This window comes from Heterocephalus glaber, unplaced genomic scaffold, assembly GCF_053883595.1.
Source record: "Heterocephalus glaber isolate CG9 unplaced genomic scaffold, H.glaber_assembly_v1.0 deba00001460, whole genome shotgun sequence".
Classification (NCBI taxonomy): domain Eukaryota; kingdom Metazoa; phylum Chordata; class Mammalia; order Rodentia; family Bathyergidae; genus Heterocephalus; species Heterocephalus glaber.
The window spans coordinates 5,725,512-5,748,550 of NW_028258307.1; the positions used below are offsets into that span (position 1 = coordinate 5,725,512).

The window sequence follows — 23,039 nt, forward strand, 5'->3', positions numbered from 1 at the left end:
CACAGATGTTGGCAAATGCTACAAATTTGGCAAAAAAAAAATTTCTTACCACCATGGAAGGCAAGATCACTATCACATCACTACAGCTCTGATGGTTACAGAGGAAGAAACGGGAAAAAAAAACAAGGTCAACAAGTCACCCCACAATCTGACACAATCTATACCATTTCCTTCTCTCCCCCTTCGCCCACTCTGTTGCAGCCAAAATGCACAAATGTCTTGCTGTACGCCTGGCACACACAGCTGTGATGGGGCCAGTGCTCTTCATGCTGGCTTGTACCCTTGGCCTTCCCAAACTCAAATGCTCATCTCTGCCAAGTTCCAGCTCTTCCCTGAAGCCTCCTCAGTTCCTTCAGTTCGAGTAAACTCTGCTGCCCTAAACCCTGGTGGCTGCAGCTGTGCTTCTCGGCTGCCCTTTTCCTCCTCAGCCTTCCTTCCCTCATTAGCGGTGGTTTCAGACGCTGGGGTGTTTAATTCACTATAAGAAGTGTTCATGGGAAGAGGATCCATATCTCTTTCTCTGAATCTTCCAAATGCTGAGTGGTTATCTGGTTTTCCGTCAGATACATGATGAATGAACACAGCAATTTTTTGTCTACAAGTGCCCAGTAACACATCCTTCGTCCCCTTCTGCACCTGCAATTCCAGACCTGCTAACTCGTGAGTTCCCCAACTGATGTAAGCCTTGTATCAGCAACAACAGGATTCCAAGCTGCAAAACACATGGTATCTGGTGTGTGTGTGTGTGTGTGTGTGTGTGTGTATTACAGTCACCAGATCCAGATGTCTGTAAGAGAAAAATCAGGGATTACATTACCAAGATTAAATTTTGATTGGGCAACAGCAGGTTCGTATTTCAAACAATACCAACCTTCCCCTGGTCCCATGTCTCAGCACAATACCTGCCCTAACAAAATACTATGGACCTGAAGCTTTAACAACAGAAATGGATCTTCCCACAGTTCCGGAGGCTGGAAGTTCAAGATCAAGTTGCCAGCGTAGCCTGTTTCTGATGAATGCTCATCAGGGCTTGAGGGCAGCCACCTTCTCAGGTGCCAGAGAGAATAAGCTCTCTGCTGTTGCCTCCTACACTAACCTCCTTCTGGGAGTTTCACCTCATAACCTTATCTACAGCTAATTCCCTCCCAAAGTCCAGTCTTCCAGATACCAGGGGCTCTGGTTTCAGCTAAGGATTTGGGAGAGATGGGAAGGATCTGGTTAAAACCAAACTCCCTTTGAATACTTTGGGAGAGAAGACTCATTGGTTTGGGATCTCAGAACTGGAAACTAAATGAACACGACCACAAGTTCAGTCTTAAGTGGAGAAATTACTCATCGTAGGGAGTCCCTTAACCAGTCTGAAGAGTCCACGGATGTCACCAAGAAGTTAGATGATGACTATCAGTGTACAGTTGGCATGTCAAGAAACCCACCTATAGGGCCGGGGATTTAGCTCAGTGGTTTCGCCACCTGCTGCGCAAGCGCAAGGACTGAGTTCGATCCCCGGTACCAAAAAAAGAAAAGAAAATACCATCTTTGTTTTACAGATGAAAAAACAAATCTAAAGAGACTTGGACCGTTGCATTGTGTCTGTAACAGAGACTAAAATTCAAGCTTGACTTCCTAATCCTGGGCTCAAGAGCTCTCTGGTACTGTCACTCTGTCCTTTAAGCCCCCAACCCTAAATATTCCAAAGTATAAAAAAGTGACCTTTATGAAACAGACAATTCCTAAAGCTTACTTAATCCAAACACATGCTATTAAAAACTAGCAAAGATACCTAGCAGGAGAATAGCTGGGTATTCACTATGTATAGCAACATGTACTAAAAGAGAAGAAATAAACTAGCAAAGAATTCTCAGAACTGAGAGCAAACATGGATATATAAAGTATTTCAGCAAGAAAAAAATATCCTCTAATCTCCTAAAAGAATAAAATCCTGTCACTCAAGGCTGCTTGATAAATTCAAGAAGATAAAGACATGCGTGAACAGAAGAACAATGTTACTTTTTAGATGGTTCTATTTCTTCCATCTTTCATTTTTTGACAGGGGCAGTTTTTGAAGAGAGGTTTTGTAACTATTAGTTAATGCCTCTCCAACACAGAATTGTGCCCTATAGACCCTAAAACAAAACAAAACAAAACAAAAAAACGAAAAGTAAATTGAAGCAAAAGTCTGTATATCCTCTCTGATCTTTACAATTTTAGTCTTTTGGGCAGCAAATGAGAAGCTCTCACTCTTTCCCTGGTCAAAAATACCTGTCCTGGTGTCACTGTTAGAGTAGAACCAAAATGCCACCAATGGTGAAGGCGGAGTTAGGGTTTTCCTTGTGCAGTGAGCTCTTTGGTTTTGAAGTAAGTCATGTTAAAAATCTGAACTAAGCAAGCAGACCCATATCTAATTCAGGAAAGAAAATGTAAGAGACAGATTCAAAATTGCCAAGTCTCTTGGCTTATATCAGAGCTCAAACATGAAAAGAATTCTCCGACAGTCTCCAGCCATTTCTGAATTTGTGAGCTGACAAGTAGACCTCCCTGGAGCCATCAAAGCAATTTGAAAACAGTCTTGAGCAGCAGTCCTCTCACTGCCAAAGGTGAACTGGATACCAGCCTCCCCAAGGCATGTCATGGTCCTCGGAAAAATTAATTCAGGGCCTTCTATACGTAGTCAACTCTCTGACTCCAGTGAGCATCAGTCTTCTTCGAGGCAGGCTTGTAAGCACATAAGATGATCATTAAGGATTCTGTCCTTAATGGATTCCTATCTTCAGGATCTACCTAGGTGGCAGGACCAGAAATGGCTCACCTAGGACTACTGGTCACAAACATCTATGGGTTCATGAGAATGGGGATGCATTCTGTAGCATTCTACCAAGCCCAAGAAAAGGATGCCAGGTAGGTAGCCCTGCCTACTCTGTGCTTTCTAGGCACTCATATCATCCTCACAACCACCCAGCAAACCACTGGGACAGAGAAAGTCCTCCATGAATGAGAACCATTTCGGAGCAGTAAGGAAGGTTACAGTGAGTGGGAGATTCGCACTCAAGTTGGCATGACTCAGACCACACATACAAATCAGATCAGAGTCCATCCATCCGTTCTTTCATTGAGTCACTCAGCACATACCTCTTAGGACTCCAGCCTGTCCTGAGCCAGTGAGTAAGGGCTACTCCTAAAGCAGGAGAAAAAGTCACATCACTCAGAGACTCAGGGGGGTTCAAACATTTTCCAGGAGGAGGCCTGAAAGATCAGGCCATTTCCACCTATTGGGCTTTAAAACTGGAACTGTACGGAATTCAGTGTGAACCTCTGAGGACAGGTTCAGAGTCAGGCAGAATTAACTACTTCATAATCAACCTTCTCTGCAAACAAGGGCCCCTACCTGTCAGGCCAGTGTACCGTCAGGCAGCTGCCACCTGGCCAACGTCAGATAATGATCGAGCACTGCCCACTGTACCAGGAAGTGTGCTAGTCTTAGTCCTACCTTCTCACTTGGCCGAGAGCCTTGTATGATCTCACAAAGCCAAAGAGTAACAAAGCTGGTAGACTTGGACTTCAAAAATCCTGGCCACCAGCAGCAGAGGCATCCTGGGGCAAACCACCAAGACGGTGTGTTTCAGTTGATCTCTAAAGCAAAGAACACACAGAGGCTTCCAACATTAATAACCCAGTTACCAGGATTGTTAAATTCATTTTTAAAAAATTGGTGATCCATTGTATGGACTTGAAGAGGCACAAAAAGATTCCATAAGAACCCTCCTTTCTGCTTCTTTTTTATTTTTAAGTTTTTAGGGATTGGGAAAGCAAACCCTGTCCTTGTAAATGCTAGAGAAAAGCTCAGCTACTGCGCTGCATGCCCACCTCTCCTTCCTACTTCTGACTCCCAATCACTCCAGTCCCTCTGAAGAAACAAGCGGTGAACAATTCATTTTGTGTGCTTTTATCAACAGCCCAGCATTTACAAGCACACAAACAGATCTACACTTTTGTCTGTTATATTCAGTGCCTAAAAACTGCCTGACACTCAGTGGTTATTGCCAAAAAGTATTGTGTAATGAATGAAAATTCATACCATGTACACTTTCTGCATCTGGTTCTTTTACTCAAATATATCCTGGAAAGATACCAGTAACAATGTATTATACAAAACTGCCTCATTCCTTTTCTTCCTAAACATGTTAACTTTAATACAAACACAGAAATAAATGTACACATACCATATGCGTACATCTCACTAAATTTTACACCCACCTAAACCAGAACTCAGATCGAGATATGGAGTGGAACAGTCCAGTAACCTCAATGTCTCCCCCTACTTTGTGCCACATCCACCGCCCCTACCGTCCAGGTATCAAAGGTAACCAATACCCTGACCTCTGAAAGCATGAGTTAGCTTTCCTTGCACAGGGATATGTAGCAATGAATAATGCGGCATGCTCTTTGGTGTCTACCTTCCTTTGCTCAGCCTTATATTTGTCAGATTTATCCATATTTCTGTGAGAACACGTAACTCATTCACTCTCACTGCCCAATGTTGCCATGCTGTGTGAGAATTCCACAATTTATATAGTCATTCAACTTTCGGTGGGCAAGACTACAGCTTCCGATTTGGAGCTATGTGAATAATATGTCATGACCATTCCTGCACACAAGTATTGCCATTGGCTGAAGGTAGAACTGTTGGATGGATGTATATCGAGGAAGCACTAGACAGTTTTCCAAAGTGGATATACCAGTGTACACGCCATCCCCGCACGAGGCCGCCCCGTGTCACGCAGTCTCACCCACACTCGCTCTGGTTGTGCTTTGGGTTCTGTCGTCCTGGTAGCCAGCTAGTGAGGCTCTTCCCATGGGCACTATGTTTGATCTTCCTGCTGAGAGATGGAGCTCAGCACCCACCTGCATGTTTCCTGGACACTTGGATATCGATTTCCGCAAAGCACTTATTCATTTCTATAGCCCATTTTTCTACCAGATATCAGTCTTTTTCTCACTGATTTACAGTTCTTTATACATTTGCAATATAAGGCATTAGTCAGACACATGCATTGCCAGTTTCCTTTCATTCTGTGGGTTGTATTTTTAATCTCATACAGGTGTCTCTTGGTGGTAAACGGAAGTTCTTAATTTTAGTATGACCCTGAATAATTTTCTTCTTATATTAGTGTCCTTTTAAGACAACAAATAAAGTTCATGTGCATTTAAGAAATCTCTTCTTATTCCAAGGTCATAACAATAGGCTCTTCTGCTTCTAAGAACTTCCACTGTTTTACTTTATGTAAATCTAGAGTATACTTTTACATGGAAATAAGTAGGGGTCTAGATAAATTTTTAATGTAGATAAACACTGACTTAATACCTTTTTTGAAAACCTCATTTTTTAGCCACCACCTACTAGTATCCTCTTCATCAGGGGTACATCCCTGAGCCTAATTCCTTTTCAATGACTGTATAGCATTCCATTGTGTGCATGTCCTATTAATTATTAAGCCTGTCCCCGACTGAGTAATACTCAAGTTGTTTTGCTATAAATAATGCTGCAATAAATAATATATGCACTTTGTCCATCCATTATTCCTCACATGTGGCTATACTGGTAGGATAAACTGGATAAGTGGAACTGCTGAGCCAAAGGCTACGTGCATTTCAATTTTGACCACTACTGGACAGAGGTTATACTAACTATGATGGGGTTTATTGGGCCATCATGAACTCCACAGCGCCGTAGCACACTATGATTTCAATTGTATTCATTTTCTCTTTTTTCTAAAGACAGCAAATGTACTTCCTGAAACCATGGATTGAGAAAACACACATATGCATAAAGTTCACTGAAGCTGCCTCAGACTCCTGAAGGTGGACAGTAAAAGCTAACCCCAAGCATGCTGCGGGATCTGGCGCGCAGGCCTCCTCTGCCTCCCACAGTGAAGAGCAGGGGCGCCTTGCTGTTGACTCCTGTTCTGAAGGAAGCCCTGAGCCCCAGAGCAGCACTGGACTCCAGGGAGGCCGATGCTGCCCCCATTTCAGGAGGCAACACTCCAGGAGATCAACCTCAGTGCCTCACCTGACCCAGGTCTGCTCCCGCCAGAGAGAATGGAACCGGAGACACTGTACTGCCAGAGGAGGAGGTTCCTGACTCAACCTGAAATCCACCAAATACGGCAGCAGCAAATGTTCAAAAGTCAGGCCTGACAGGGTCTACATGGTCCCTCACTTCAGGTGACTATGATAATCCTTTATCATCCAGGACACCCCTCCTTTGCCCCTTCCCCCCCTTTATGTCACCAAACACAGAGACACTTGTTCTCAAACGCGCCTGTGATGTGGTGAGAACACTGCATGACTTATTCATTTCGTAACTGATGTCACATTAACTACCACAGCCCTGGGAACCAAAGGCCCTGGGGGCCCAGCAGCAGCCCTGTGAATATCAGAGGCCAAACTGTGGAACCCACAGGGTGGGGGCCTCCACTTTGCAGGCTCTCGAAACACTCCCTTCCCAGAACTCTTAAAAGAGGCTGTTTGAATAGCTGGATCTTATTTATTTTTACCATAGTACTAGGGATGAATCCTACGGCCTCATGCATGCTAGGCAACCACTGAGCATGCTCTACCACTGAGCTACACCCTCACTCGGCCCCTGGATGTTATAAAGGGAAAAGCAGCAGCTACGAAACAAGTTGAAACAAAAATCTCCTACCAGCAGTGTGATTCTGGATAAGTCACTTATGCCTCTGGGGCCTTGTTTTTCTCTACTGTGTTCAATAAGAGGCGGTGCTTCCAGGCTCCAGTGCTTGAGGTTTTGTGATTTTATATACTAAAGGGCAAAACAGTGAGATTTCAAGTCTCATGACTTAAGTCTTACAAATGGTCTCTGGCATGAGACCCATATGGTCCCAGGCTCACAGAGAGCACACCTAGCCACAGGTACGAAGGTAATAAACTGTGCACAGGATGTACCTTACTCACTGGGGCTGAGTCAGCAAGGGTGAGATTGGAGGGGAATTCATCTCTGCAGCACTTTCCTACCCTCACCTCGTTTCCAGGACAAAGGCTTTGGCTGCCAGGACCCTTAGAGGGATGGCTTGGGGGCTCGACTGTCACCTGACTGAGCAGTGACAGCCTCACCTCACCAGGTGTGGAAAGGTGAGAGACCACACATTTGGGAAAAGGTAGACAATGGCTCTGAAGATGTCGGAACAACAGGGCCTATGTCATGGCATGGGAGCCTGGAGGGTGACAAAGCCCACTTTGTCTCTGGCTCAAGGAACGGCTGCCAGAAATGCAGACCATCGTTTGAGCGAACCCTGACTGCCAGCCCAGGGTCCGAGAGGACAAGGCATGAACATCCACTTGGAGAAACACAATTCCCAGGTTCATTGGCCACCTTCCCTTGTTCACCCACATCTCTGCCTCAAAGTAATTTCTCAAAAGCATTTCTTAAAGCTCAACAGTAAAACCCCATTAATCCTTAGGTATGATAGAGGCCAAGGGTAACTCCAAGGATTCCTAAGGAATTTATTACGTCCTTTAATGTCCACAGAGTGTAGGCTGCTCTTCAGTGATTCGACCTATGCGATGAAGGAGAAAACTATTTTTTCCTCCACTGGAATCCTAAGTAAAGAACAATCTGTGACCTTAGGCTCCAGAACCTCAGAGATAAGTTCCAAGTCCATTATAACATGTCAAAGTTCTGAATCGTTCCTTTTGAAAATATTAGAATTTTTTTTTTACATGCGTAGGGATATAATGATGTTAGTGTACAGAGTGTTTCTGGAAATAAGCCCTTCTGTATAGGAAAATGAAATTGCAATGAGACTTAATTTCTGACTGTCAAATCCCTCTAGTTTGTCTCACAATTTAGACGAGGGGAAATAACGAATTAATTAAATATCAGCTAATGTAGCCAGGCAAGGTGGTGAACATCTGTAATCCCAGCACTCTGGGAGGCTGAAGCAAAAAGATCGCATGCTTGAGCCCAGCCTAGGCCACTTAGTGACTTGGTAAGACCCTGCCTCAAAATAAAAAAGGTGTGGGAACGTAGCTCAGGGCAAAAGGCCTGAGTTCAATCCCTAGTGCTGCAAACAACAACCAAAAGAAAACTTCAGCAGCTACTTTTGATGATGGTGGCAGCTACTTTTGCTTTGAAGCCCTGTGCCAATATGCCATATTAAGTGTTCTTCTCCACATTTTCTTTTTCTGTAATTGCCCAGGGTGGTGTGTATGTTCTCCTGGGAAAGCCTCGCATGTTTCCTTTCTTCCACAAACCATAACTCCATTCCTCTCCCACTCACACCCAACAGCATCAATCCAGCGTCTCAGAGCTTCCCGAGCCTGTTCACCACTGGGCTCCAGCTTTACTCTCCTTTTAACCAGTCCTACAATGCCCTTCTTCCATGAAGCCTCTACAAATAATGAAAAAAGGAAAACAAAAGCAAATTTGGTCCTATTATTTTATCTGATCCAATAAATCCAACATACCCTCCTGTGTTCAGTCCTTTGCTTGTACCGTTTATTAGCTCCACTTTCTGTTATCGAAGGGTCCCTTTCCCTACTGCCCTCTCTTTGATCTCATGGGAAGCAGGCATGGGGTGGCATTCTGCACAGTCTGGGCAAAGCCCCCATTATCGTGGGGAGGGGGCAGCAGGCAGATGGTGGCTCAGCATTCCATCACGCACTCTTCATGTCCTCTGAGTGCTGTGAACCAGCGGCTCTTCCTAGGGGCTGGGTACACGAATGAGAGAGGCAGAGTTCCCAAGCTCTGCTTTACCTTCCACAAAGGAACTCAGACAATCAGCACCAACACAGGAGGGAAGGGCAGGACATCCAGAGGTGCGGGCCAGGATGGCACCGTCTGTGAGCAAGGGACCGCGGAGGGGTGAGGTGAAGGAAGGCCTGGATTCTGAGAGGGAATGGGACATTTGCACATCCAGGAAGCACATTCCACAAGAGGGAGGAGCAAGTGCCAAGGCCCTGAGTCAAAGGGAGCCTGGGGAGTTAAAAAAAAGTAGAAATAAAGCCAGGGTGGCTGGAATGCAGGGAGGGAAGGGAGGCAGAGGTAGACAGCACATCCGGTCATGCAGGGCCTTGCAGGCCACAACCAAGAGTCTCAGTGTCATCCTAAGCACGACAGAAAGGGGGGCCTCAGCAGGGACATGACACGGTCAGATTTTTAGTCTTCAAAGGTCCTTCTGGCCATGTTTGCAGGATGATTCAGAGGGGAAGGGAGGGGAGAGTAGTTAGAAGCCATGGCAGCAACACTGGGAAGGAGACGAAGAGGCACAGGGGACGGGACCATCAGAGACAGCAGGACGAGGTGGCTGAGGCACGCAGGAGGGGGAGGTAGGGCAGACTGAATCTGGCGCAGACTGACCAGCCGGAACTGCGGGTGGGGGAACCGGGGAAGGTGCAGATCTGGAGTCAAAGAGGAGCAAAGACTCTGTTCCAAACATGTCCAGTGGGGACCACCCATTGGAGAGCCCGAGAGCTCCTGCTTGGTCAGGTGAGGTGCCGAAGGGGCCTGTGACTCTGGACGTCAGCAGCAAACGCATGGGTGCCACTTGGTAGAAGGCAGTGGAAGAAGACACAGCAGCCAGCCCAGGTAGCTGACATGACAAAGTCAGGTGAGGCAGAGAGGGGTGGAGGCATGAGAGGAAAACAATGGAGAAATGGGATGGGAAGGCCAGAGAAGAAAGCATTTCACCGGTAACCCTAGCACTCTGGGAGGCTGAGGCAGGAGGATCACACATTTGAGCCCAGCCTGGGCAACTGGGACATTTTCAAAATAAAGAACAAGAATTGCCGGGGATGTACCTCGGTGCAAAGGCTCTGGGTTCAATCCCCAGTACCACAAAAAAGGAAAGAAGGCACGCGGGCAGGCAGGCAGGCAGGCAGGCGATCCTTTCAAGTCAACTGCACCAAATCTGTCAAAAACAAACACGTGGGAAAAAAGTGATTCCCATTTTCAACTCTTTGTAACTACAGTTGATCCCCATTACTTACAGACTCCATATTTCTGAATTCGCCCACTCATTAAAATTTATTGGGAACCCCCAAATCAATACCAATACTCCCACAATCAGTGCTGTGTAAAGCAGAGAAAAACGGTGCACAAGTTCCCAGCTCAGGCTGAACAAGATGTCATTTTATCTTCTTGTTTCCATTCTCAGATGTAAACAAATACCAGCTTCAAGGTCTATTTGCTGCTGTTTACATAGAAAAATCAGATGACGGCAAGTGGGTACGGCACCAGCCACGAAGGTTCCCCCCCGCCCCACCCCGGTACCTGCACAGGACAAGAGGCAGGTGAAGGGAACCCTGGCATCTGGGAACACAGTGCAGTGTCAAGGTCATGGCTAGCAGGGAGCCACATGGCCGTGAAAGAGACGTTTACCTTCCAGGAGTCTCATTTTCCTTATCTGGAAGAAGGGACAACTGCACCTCACGGCACAACCACAATGATTTCATGAAATGCAGTACAAAGCGCTGGTGCCGAAAACTTGTTCCTATCAGAGCCCCTTCATGCTCAAAGTTATCCAGAACCCTCAAAGGGGGTTTTGCTTTTGTCTCTATGGGTTATTTCTATCATTATTTACTGTTATCAGATATCCAAACCCACACATTTAAGAAACAGTTAACTTAAAGCCAGGTGTCATGGTGCATGCCTGTTATTCCTACAGGAGGCTGAGGCAAGAGGATCACAAGTTCAAGCCCAGCTCAGGCAGCTAAAATGTTTCAGCAAGATTGTCTCAAAATAAAAAATAAAAATGGCTGGGGATGTAGCTCAGTGTGAAGGCCCTGAGTTCAACCCTCAGTACTAAAAACAAAAGTTACTTTCAAATCGCTATACATGTTGGCCACATTACCTATTTCTTATGAATGAAATTGTCTCTCCAAAGAAATCACTTAGAAGCTTGACATTGTTCTGCATATTTATTTATCTCTTTACTATGTGGCTGTAGAAGGCAGCTGGCTTTGCTGCCTATCTGCCTGTCATCTGTTCCCATACCACACTTGTGGAAATCCCTGTATCTAATCATGAGTGAATGTGGATGAAAAGAAGCCAATCACATTTTGGGATTACTGGGAAAAAACTTTTAATCTCATAAGCCCTCTGCAAATGTCTCTGAGACCCCCTGAGTGTCCCTGGAACACACTACAGTAAATGCTTTGGAACAGTACTTGCTCAGAAAAGCTTTGGGCCAGAATCTCACAGTGTAAGTTCTCTATGAATATTAACAATGTCACTTCTGCCCCCCATGTTTTCCCTTAGCTTCAATGCTGTCAGGACATAAACACGTCTCGGCAGGGTCCTGTTCGGGGCTGCAGTTGTATAAACATCCAGCACCACGCCACATGTAGAGAGATGCTCTATAAGTGTGACTGCTGTTATAATTGTTCAGATGGTCCTGGAACTCATTAGCAGTGTGAGGATCTGCCAGAGAGTCTCAATCTGTGTCCAAATTCAGAGGATTCAGGATTTGGACAGGAAAGAAAGTTACACGCCTATTTTAGGACACTAAGCATTTACTTCTATTTGGACTGCAGGCAACACACCCCAGGTGCACTAGTAGTGCCTGTGATACAATCATCAACAGAAAGCACAGGTACTTGTATATCATATTACGATCCAAATACAAATGCAATTATCCTGAAAAATCACATATGTTCATCCTAATTCACAATCATGGTAGCCATTACCTGCCATTAGAGCTCGTTAGTTAATGCTCTAATACAGAAGCACATATATTTGAAAAATAGCTTGACAACTCTGTTTCAATACAATGAATCTGATTCTCAAGCCTTTGTATTTTTATCATTCTGAGGAAAAGGTGCGTGCACTGGCTTCACTAGATTGCTAATGGGGTTCATGCAACCAAAAAGGCAAGCAGCCCTGGGTGAAGCAATTCATTTTGCCTCTCTAGGCACAAAGCTACTCTCTTTAAAAGGAAACTAATCACTGTGGGGCACCTCCTTCCTGCCACCACATTGGAGCTGCAGCAGGAGGGATTGGGTGTCCACTGGCTTCAACACAGACACACAAGAGTCTGGCTTCGGCCTGAACTCAGATGCATGAATCTATTCTCCAAAGTCAAATGCTCTGGACTAACCAGGGTGAGTGCTGCTGGACGACTGAGGAGCTAACACACAAGCAAACACTTCCCCAAACTACTTGTTATCATGCTATAAAAATAGGTATCAGAAAACCCAACGTGTGATAAAAAATTACTCTGCAAAGAATCTACAATCAACATAATCTGCAGCAGTTCTTGCCATAAAGAGCTTAGGTAGAAGCTAACATCTCAATAACTCAAAGAATAATTTGCGTATTTATCAATAATATCTGCTTAAAATCTAACAAGTGTTTTGAAACTTCAGATGTTTGAATAAGGGGGAGAGGGAGAGAGCAAGGAAGGGAGAGAGAGACTGAGAGAGAGAAGATAAAGGAAAGACAGGAAGAAAACATTCTGCCTGGCTCCATGGAAGAGCACTTGTCCTGAGCACTCAGGACTCAGCACTGTACACTGGGTCCTGAAGTGCTCTGAAGGATCAAGTCTGTGTGTCTTCTGGCTGGCTGACACACACGGGCCATTAGGCCCACTTAATGCTAGAAACCGAGTCAGCAGCGCTACGCTTAAGAACTAAGAACTCCCAGACGGACTGCATTTCAGTCTCTGTGGAGAAAACTAGGTTACTTCAGGATCACCCCACAGCGGCACTGAGAGAAAAGAGGCAGCGGGGACTGCCAGCTTCCCAGGGCACAATAGGAGCAGAGCTGGGGCTCTGTCTTCAGCTCACAGGCCACCGAGGGGCAGCTCTGCATCACCACGGGCCTCAGGATAGCTACCTGTGGCTTCTCCTACCCAGGAACCAATGGGACCAGCAGACACTCAGAAGTGGTCAGACCCCCAAAGAGCCCAGTGAAGCCAACACCCTCCAGCACATCCATGCCAGTCTGTCTAAGCCGGGCTTCCATAGCAGAATCTCTCATATTTTTTACTTGCAGAGTTAAGGACAGAGTGGAGGCCCTCACTGAACAGAAAACAAGTAAGTGAGAGTGAGGCAAATGCAATGCTCAAGTCTAACTGAAGGAAGCTGCGTTAAATCCCTAGAGAAATTAGGTTGGTGTGCTTCGGAACAGACCCCTCAACCTCGGGCATACCTTGCCAGGAGCCCCAGGACTGATCTCCATGTAATGATGGTTCTTCTCACATGTACACACCTGTGTTAAGAATTTAGAAAGTAGGAATGGTAAAGACTAACAATAAAGCACAGTACAACGGAACAACTGTACAACATACTATAAGAAAAGTTATGTGGATGTGGTCTGTCTCCTCCTCTCTCCAGAATTTTCCATTTATTTTTAGACCTGAGGTGACCGCAGGTAACAGAAGCTGTGGAAAGTGACACGATGAGCTTGTGTGTGTGGGGACTGCACACACCTGGTACACCTGAGTGACAGGGACACAAAAACGTCACTTCCTGTCCCTGATGAGAAGCAGCTGAGCAACACAAGGGACGGCGATGGCACCGGCAGGAATTTTGAGTAAGGGGCTCCAGGGCTTCAGAAGACCTGGCAAGAAGCAAACTATGAAGGAAGCAGTGGCAGGAGATCTGAGCCCCAAGGGAGAGGCCAGATTGTGGGAGGCAGAGTTCGGAGGGTTCTCTGGGCAGGGCACAGGTGCAGGGGGCAAAGTCTCACAGGGGGAGGGACGCTGTGGTGTGTACTGCGTAAGAGAGAAGGGCAGTATGTCTGCCTGCAGAGAGGGTTAATCACAGCCATGTGGGGAGAGATAAGCCGGAGAAGGGAGGTGGAACCCAACCGGTAGCAAAGTCTGGGCTCCCTAAGCCATCCACAGGCCACAAGAACACAATGTATTTTTGAGCAATGGAGATGTCAACAGAATCCATGCCAATCAGAATCTATCACATCTGGTGAAGTAACTGTCCTACATTATATCCTGGGGCAATTTTGCTAACACCTGTGCCCTAGAAAGGCAATCCAAATATTTTTCTTGACTGGTAACACTAAACTGACTCCAAGACATGGGGAAAAGATTAAAAAGAAAGCACATCGTACACGTTTCTAAAACCATGGCAATAAAAAAAATTCGGAACAGGTTTGCATTAATGACATCAAAGTCATAATATTTTAGGAAACAGCTTTGAATCTAGGTTAAACAAAATTAGAATTGGTAACTTGTTTTTGCAATTAGTAATCAGACTCTGCTAAATACACTTTCATTCAGTCATAGTGTCCACAACACTCAAAATAAATGGATTTCATCCTGTTTTTCTGTCGCTGATTGAACCCAGGGCTTTGGGCATGCTACTTGGATACACTCCCTGCCCTTCTTCTTTGTTCCGCATTTCATTTCCCTGAGTGCTGGCTACTCGCGACAGCACCTGCTGAGGACTCCCTGGCTCATCCGAAGCCTCACAACCATGCGGTCTGGGGCAGAAGAAATACCATATATAGTGTCACATAGTGAAAGAGCAAAGATTCTCAAAGTAACTTAAAGACCCCCCCAAAAAACTCTTTGGAATAATTTTATGCACACACAGCCAGGTACAATCTGTGTCAATCTCAGACTACAGTGAGTACGAGAGGCTTTTTCACAAACCTGACGAATGGCTACGGATGTTGTGTCCCTTGAAACCTACTTAACTGTCCAAGCACAGAATACCGGGGGTATTAAAACCAGCAGGTGAGGGGAGAGAGTGGAATAAAAGATTACATTTCAAGTAGGCCGAATGAATGAATGAGAAGTGATAAAATTGTCCACACACACACACACACACACACACACACACACACACACACACCTCTGTTTATGGAAGGGCTCCCTCCTAACTGCCCAGGGAATGGCCCGGAGAAGGGCAGCAGCTTCCCACCCGACCTCAACTTAGCTCCTCAATAGAAAGTGAAGGGGTCGTGGTTTTCCACTGGCCCAAAGCCGCACGTCCATCGTTTCGGATTCATCGACCGGACCGAGCAGTTCCTGGGCACTCGCGGGGCTCCTCGGCTCCGCGGTCACGAGTGGCCCGCGCCGCTGAACTGTCCCCCGGATCCCACAGGTAAACGCGGCGTTCGCACGCCCCCGACCCGCGCTCCGCGGGCGAAGGGCGCGCGGACACACAGCCAGGGACCGGCCGCCCCTCCCACGCCGCGCTCCCGCGCCCATCACCTCCGCTCGCCACCGTCGGCTTCCCCGTTCCAGTTACAGCAGCGGCCAGGACCCCAGTCCCGGGGGCGCGGAGGGCGGCTTTCATCCCGACTCCCGTCTCGGGGCGTCAGCGGAGGGCCTCGGAGGAGGGGAGCGGAGCGCCATCCCGGGGGCTGGCCGGGCGCTCCTGGGGCGCAGGGAGCGAGCGGGACCCCGCGAGGCCACCGGCGGCCCCGCGCCCTGACGGCCCCTCCGTGCGAGGCGCTGGAGACTACAGCCCCGAAGCCCGCCCTCACTTTCCCGCTCGGGCCGCCCAACGCCGAGCAAACCCGCTCCGCCGCGCCCCCGGGAGGCTCGGGCCCCTCCGACCCCGGGCCGAGCCCCGACTGCGCGCCCTCCCGGCGGCCGGGCGATCTTCGCGGGGGCTGGGCGCACTCACCAACCCCGTACTTCTGCCTCTTGGTCGGGATCCAGCGCGCCATGGCGGCGACCTCGGCCCGCGGCGGCTACAGCTCCTGGGACTGCGGGCGGCGCCGCGCGCTCTTGCGCGCCCCGGGCTCCTCCGCCATGTTCCGCCCAACTTCGCCGACTGCGCGGGCCGCGTCCCCGCCCGCCCGCGGCCACCTGCTGGCCCGGCCTCGGGCCACCCCTCCCGGCACCGCCCCGGCCCCTCCCGCCGGCCGCGCCTTCCGCCCGCCCGCAGGGCCGCCCCTCAGCCCCACCGCGGGCGCCGGCCTCTCCCGCTCTGCCGACTCCGCGCGCCGCGGCCGTGCGCGCTCGCCGGGAGCCGCTTCCAGGCGGCGGGCGGACTGGGAACGAGCTGCAACCCGCGGGGCCCCTTCCCCTCCGCGGCGCCCCGAGGCCGCGCTGCAGGCAGGCGCTGGGCACAGCCGGGCGGCGGCGGTCGGGGTGCTCGGGCTGCGAGAAAGGATCAGGAACGAGGCGAGCGCTGTTTCTCGCCGCTGGGCGCCGCAGCTCCTTGCACTCAGCGGGCGCCCAGTGAATATCTGGAATGAATGAGCGGCGCGCTACCGCGGGCGCCCCAGAGCCTTCACAGACCCTGGGAGAGGAGAGCTGGGCCCGGGCGCTCGGGATCTCCTGGGGCCGCAGGCTCTACCGCCCAGACAGAACCTCGGTCTCCTGCAGAACAGAACTAGTGCTGGGGAGACGGCGCTCCCGAAGGGTCAGGTCATTCCCTAGGACCCTCACTGGGGAAATGAGATACAAAGTCCTAATTGGAAGCCCTGCGTCCTAAAACACCGGGATCCTTGCCCAAGTCTGCCCCAAGACTTTGTCCCTTCCTAAATAGCCAGAAGGCGGCTCGGCTGAAGAGGCCCAGGCTCATCCCTGTCTGTTCTTAGATCTTTTATTGACGAGGTTCCAAAAAGCGGGGACCGCGCGTTGGATATGGCTGAGAGGGAGGCTTGGAAAATGGAGATGGGGTAGGAGCCGAGGGCGCTTTGCTACCTCACACTGAAAAGTCAAATCGCGGAGTAGATGGCCGGCTTCCTACGTTCACCGTCTGGGAACACACTTCCTGCAAAAGCTGTATTGTCCCTGCGCTCTGTGGAGGTTTCCTAGCCTATTTGAAACATGAAAGGAAGATAAACCTGTAGTGAAAGATAGTAAAGTGTAATCTAGAGAATTCAGTGCATTGAACATTGTTGACTTGTGAAGCCAGGCCTGAAGTTTTGGGGTTTGTTTTTTGTTTTAATCCTGCTTTTCCTTTTTGGATTTAGGTCCCAGGAGTTACTGTCCTCTCTGTCAACCAGTAGGTGTCCGTGTGCAACATGTCACTAAAGAAATGCTTCCATCATTCCGGACTTGACATCCAGAAGGAACCCCACCATCACACCCCGAAAAAAACCCACTCTTGGGCCGGGGATTTAGCTCAGTGGTTTCTCTGCCTGCTGCACAAGCGCAAAGACCTGAGTTTGATCTCCAGTACCAAAGAAAAAAAACCACTCTCTCTTCCTTGGTCAATGGCGTCATCGAACTTACTGCCCAGGTTTGGTAATTTCTCTTCTTTCCTGGATACTAAGTACCTACTAGGTGTTAGGCATTGTTCCAGGAATGGAGGCGCAGCAGCAGAGAAAGGGAAACTCCTGCCTCTGCAGGGGAGACCGGGACAGTGAGAGAGGGGAGTGGTGTACATTACATGGGCAGAGGCCTAGAGAGACCTCCCAAGTCCCCAGAAGCAGAGGACAGGGTGTGGAGTGCTGCTGTTTCATACAGAAGATCTGGGACAGCATCTGTGACGGGAGCTGGGTAGGGGGATTCTGGACAGTGAGAAGAGAAAGGCAAATGCAAAGGCCACCCAGCCAGGTTTGACAGGTTCCCAACCAACCAGGGACCCTGGCAGTGACTCCTGTGTAAGAAGCCAGAGGAAACTTCTTTAAAGGCCTCCGGTGGCCAGAGGAAAGGGGACCGTGACAGCACACGGACTTTATGCAGTGCTCTGATAAGAGGAGTTTGGAGGGATTTGAGCCAGTGGTACTGGAGATTGAACCCAGGGCCTTGCACACCGACCTATATTCCCAGCCCATTTTAGGTTTTATTTTGAGACTGGGTCTTGCTATGTCACTAAATTGCCCATGCTGGGCTCAAACGTGCCAGCCTCCCGCCTCAGCCTCCCAGTGTGCTGGATTACAGATGTGCACACGCCTTCACACCTTCACTCTTTTCTCAGCAACTGCTCCTGGGCCCCTTTAGTAGCTGCAGCCTTTTGCTGGGACCATTGGACTTTCTGCTCTGATACTCTTGGCCAGTCCTGCTTAGTTTTTCCTAAAGCAATCTCAAGTGCCTTTCCCCACCCTTCATTGTAGGCTCTTTGTAAAACTTGAGGTTTGGAAGATTTCAAGTCTGGAGATTTCCAAGGGACTGGAGATTGCAAGTCTGAGAATAATTGCTTTAAGAGAGTTGGAGGAAAGTGGAAAATTTTAACTACAGCTTTCAGTCTGTTTGTTCTTTTCTCTCTGAAGACTAGAGTCCACCCACTTTGCTCTATCAGATGGTAGAATCCCAGTTTGAAAGTCCATTTGAGTCATAAAAGCACAGCTATTCAGAGACTTTTTATTAAAATGGGGCTTAAAATTAGAGTCCACCAGATGGGTAGGTGGAATGACAGCCCAAAAATATCCTTTTCCTTTTCCCCTGATATCTTCTCAGAAGAAGCATTATGCATATTCCACAACCAGAGACCCCCACATTCCGAAGCCACACAAAGCACAGGCACATTCTGCAGAGAGAGCGCTCCCAGGACCTGCCCAAAGGAGCCTGGGCAAGAAGAATGAGCATAAATGAATTTGGAGGCTGTTTGACCTGAATACTCTGAGAATCCCTGACCGTGCCTAAGAATGGAATGGCAAGATTGGAAAACAGCTGGCCAGAGCCGCCCTTTCCCCTGCGATCACCAACCAGGTTTAGTTTGCTGAATCTGGCTAACTCAACTTCTCCACCAGAACCTATGGATTGTGTTAAGGAGAGAGAAGGATTGATCTTTGAGCCTACATATGAATGAGGGGTGGACAGCTGGAATACAAAAGAGAAGGATAAAGATAAATGGATTGCAGTTGGTTCGAGGCAGTATTTGGTGGGTTTCTAAGGCAAATGCTTTGGAGCAGGGTGATTCCCTGTACCCCAGGAACAGGTGGTACCCTGAACCAGGTGGTACAGGAAGTTGGAACTGGGGGCTCAGGAGCTGGTGGGGTTGGGGGAGAGAAACCTGTCCTCCCAGCTCTAGCTTTTCTGATGGAGAAGGAGATGGTGTCATAGTTCTAATACTGTTCTTCTCCTTGTCCCAGTCATGGGAAGGTTCATACTTGGTCATCACATTCACACAAACACTCAGTTTTGTTTCTAGAATGTGCTTCACAGCAAATGTCTGAATTAGCTGACACCACTAAGAGGGCGAGGATGCAGAAAGGAGCAATGAGTAGTCATTAGTTTGTTGAAAACTCCATCTGTACTCAGGTGAGATAGAGTCAAAGCTACCTGATTTTTAAAAAATCTTTATTTTTATATGTCTTGAAAAATTACTACATTTAAAAAAAATGTCATATGCTGGGCATGGTGGTGCATGTCTGTAAGCCCAACAATTTGGGAACCTGAGGCAGGAGGATCACAAGTTTGAGGCCAGGCTACAAGCTCAGTGACTTAGCAAGGCCCTGTCTCAAAATAAAAAATTAAAAAGAGCTAGGGTTGTAGCTTAGTATGAAGGCCTTGGGTTCAATTCCCAGTGCTGCAAAAGCAAACAAAAACCAGTCTTCATAATACTGTGTAAAACAAGAGATGATGAAAATGAAGAAACAATATGGAAAAATTTTGATGTAAATTTAAATGAAAACAATAAAACTACATATGCCACGATGTAATTATAACTATAGAAAATCATCTGTTTATGTGGAAAATTACCACACAAGAACATGAAAAAAATTGAAAACCTTAACTTTCTTCAGAACACAATCAGTCAAAGGACACTACTTGTTTGCTGAGGCCTCTGGAGTATGAAGTTAAAAAGGAAGTTATTTGCTTAAACTTGACCTTTATTTGTGTAAAGAGTGAAGTTTCATCCAGTCATTCCTTGGTCATAGGGACACTAGAACTCTATTGTACAGCTGGGCCTCAGGTTCAGCAGATTTTTCTTCCTATCACTTTGTGGTGAAGAAAACAAACACTTGTTCTAGACTTTTTATTTAATGCCAGACAATTTTGTTGTTCACAGTCACCAGCTGTAAAGCAAGAACAATAACTAATGTCTGTAGAAAAGTATGTACTCAGCTTATTTGCTCCCTCTGCAGTTTAACGAAATGAATATAACTCTTGTTGTCCCCACCTTACAAATGAGGGAATTGTGGGTTAGAAGAGTTAAGAAAGTCCCTGCATAGTTATTTATTAGTAGAACTAAATCCAAACCCAGATAGCCTGACTCCAGGGCCTGGGGTGGAAACTGGAAGTCAGTGAATGTTTATTGAAAAGGGATGTGGAATACATATATATGCTTTGCAGATCACATGGACTTTATTGAGACCAATCACTCAACTCTGCAATTGTAGCAGAAAACCAGCCACAGACAAGATGTAAATGAATGAGTGTAGCTGTGTTCCAATAAAACTTTATTTGTAGTCATGAAATTTGAATTGCACACAATTTTCATATGCATGAAATGTTACTGTTCTTTGGATTTTCTTTGCTTTTACATTTCTTGAAATGTAAAAGACGTTCATAACTTTTGGGCTGCATACAAGCAGGTGACAGGGTAGATTTGGCCCTGGGGTTGTGGTTTTCAAACTCCTAACCCGTGACTGTCACCTGGTTAAGTATGTGTGAAGGCTGAGGGCTTCTAGGAGGAGGAGCAGGATGACAAAGCAGACCCACTGGTGATGGAACTTTTCACTGGAATTGTTTGCATCAGGGCTTGGGAAAAGCCTTTGGAAGAGAAGTCATTGGGAAAGAAGAATCCCAAATAATAAAGGCTGCCTAGGAAATAAGACAGGCACAAGGTCCCGAGTTCAATCCCCGGTACCAAAAAAAAAAAAAGAAAAAGACAGAGCTGGGTATGGTGATGCACACCTCTAATCCCAGCTACTTGAGAGGCTGAGGCAGGAGAATCACAGTTGGAGACCAGCCTGGGCAACTTAGCAACAACTTATCTCAATATAAGATGAAAAGGGCTGAGGACTTAGCACCCCCTAGATTCAATCTCCATTACCAGAAGAAGAAGAAAAACCAGAAAGCATGGCACATCTGATAGCAGTGAAAAATCTGCTTTTGGGAATTGTTTAGTAGTTGTACCTCTCTGAATTCTAATCTGAAAAGTAAGAACTATAAGGAAGTAAACTATGTAAACAAACCTCTGTAAGACAAGTAGCCACTAAACAAATATACCTTTTTAAGACGCGGTCTGGCTTTATGTCACCTTGCAGTCCTGTTCGGCCTCAAATTCATAATTCTTCTGCCTCAGCTTCCTAAGTGCTGGAATTACAAGTGTGCCCCACTGTGGCGGGCTTGAGTAGATTTCTAAAGAGAGTCAGGTGGCATTCTCGGGGGTAGCCCAGTGGAAATGACATGGGGGTCCAGCTGAGACAGTGATGCCAGGAGATGTGACTTTATCTGTGGAATGTTCTCAAGGCCAAGCAGGTCCTTGGTGGTACCACCTGGTAAAGGTCAGAGGCCAAAAGAACAAAATAATAGCCAAGTTGGTTTGTGAAAAACATACCTTCGGGTCTTCCAGAAATCTTTGAAGAGGGGTTGAAAGGGAGAATTGTAGAACAAAATTGTAAAACAGGCATCAAATAAGAAATAATTCGTAAATGGTTTCCCATTCATTAGCGCATGGACGTTGGGACAGCTATTGGTTATCTTTAGCTGGTCCTTGTCCTCAGAATTTGTGGTTTTGAATGTCATTCTTTTTATCCTCTTGGGAAAAGCTGTATTTAGTGTAGATTTGTGATACTTGTAATAAAAATGACTCAAAGCTTTAGGGACTGTACATTTGGACGGTAAGAGTGTGAATTCAGATATTTTGAAAGGTACCCTTTGAATCAAGCAACTATGTGATGCAAAACTTATTGACAATAACAGGACATCTTTAATATTAAAATGTAGGCACTGTTATTAGAGTAATTTCATCTTATAGTCCTCAGTCTTCAGGTATGGCTCGTCCAAGGCTTTGGGCAATATTCCTGAACTCATTCCGTTCGAGATAACCATTTAAAGATAAATCTTTAAATACTTTGCAGCAATTACCTGGCTCAGCTGAGTAATTGCTGGCTGACCAAGCCCTGGGGTTCATTACTTACATATTTCCCTAGTTGTGTTACTGTGCCGTAATGTTCTTATTTAAACGAGCCCTTCCTGTAGAACACCTCATATCACATATGCAAAACGTCTGTTAGGAGGAGAAATAAACTTGGATTTTTCCAGCATGCAGATTCCATCTAGAAATTATCTGTTTACTGATGTCTGTTCTTTTCACTGTGGTTTTTGCCCACACAAGAGCCAGGCAAATACTGGCCCTGGGAGTTGTGTTTTGATTTCTCCTGTAATTTCCCAAAAAGACCTCTCTTGGATTCAGTCCTCTCATCTGCAAAATCACTGTTGTAATTTTCTGGGTACATATGTTAGAATTCTTCAGGATGGTATATTACTTGAAGACAGGGAATGCTACCTATTTACCTAGAAGGTGAACAATAGGAAAATTCAAATGGCCATATATTTTAGTTCCGTAAGTCATTTTAAGTAGAAGTGAACAGACTTCTAACGAATCAATTCAAGAGTAAAAGAAAAATACAAATATGCTCACTGAGGAATAAGAATGTAACTGTAGATATAAAGAAACAAAGTTACATGAGATTAAAAACTTGAAAAAAAGACTGATGAATGAATCTTGCAAAATAAACCATAAAAACCACAAAAAAGACAGACTTCACTAGGAAATTGTAAGTGAAGTTTGAGCCAGAAAATAGGATAATTAAGCTAATTAAACAGCACAGAAAAAAAAAAAACCCAAGTCAAAATACTGTATTTAAAGAATGTGCCAGCCTAACTAGAAAATCAAATACTTTTGTGTATTCAAGGAGTAGGCCAACTGAATGTCATCTAAACTACCTTGCAAAAATAGAATACTTCCTAATTTATTTCATGAAGCTAGCATAACCCTGGCAGTAACATTTGTTGAAGTTTAGAACAACCATATAAATAAACATATACGTGTTCAAATACAATACAATACAAATGCAACTATAAGCAGAGATGCAAAATAAAATATTAGTTAATTTCATCAACCACTGTGTGAAAAAAATCAATACAGAATGACTAAACGAGTTGAGTTGTACTTTAAAAAGTGCAATGGTGGTTCAGCAATAGGAAATT

General features: G+C 46.5%; 1 protein-coding gene and 1 long non-coding RNA gene across 3 annotated transcripts in view; one reads left to right on the top strand and one right to left on the bottom strand.

The window, feature by feature from the left end:
* The window catches only part of Dock5 (dedicator of cytokinesis 5), a 185,591-nt gene extending 169,774 nt beyond the window's left edge, over positions 1–15,817 (bottom strand). Inside the window, exon 1 of one of the 2 annotated variants that reach the window (XM_004848358.3) lies at positions 15,607–15,817. In XM_004848358.3, the coding sequence (XP_004848415.2) occupies positions 15,607–15,649 (43 nt within the window). In that variant the 5' untranslated portion in view covers positions 15,650–15,817. Of the gene's footprint in view, positions 1–15,188; positions 15,556–15,606 lie in introns of those variants that run through there. The other variant, XM_087216792.1, reaches the window with a different exon arrangement.
* LOC147826880 (uncharacterized) lies at positions 14,371–20,299 on the top strand. Its single transcript, XR_015453365.1, has 2 exons — positions 14,371–15,078; positions 16,907–20,299. It is a non-coding gene; the product is annotated as an uncharacterized LOC147826880 (long non-coding RNA).
* Positions 20,300–23,039: the final 2,740 nt, after the last annotated feature.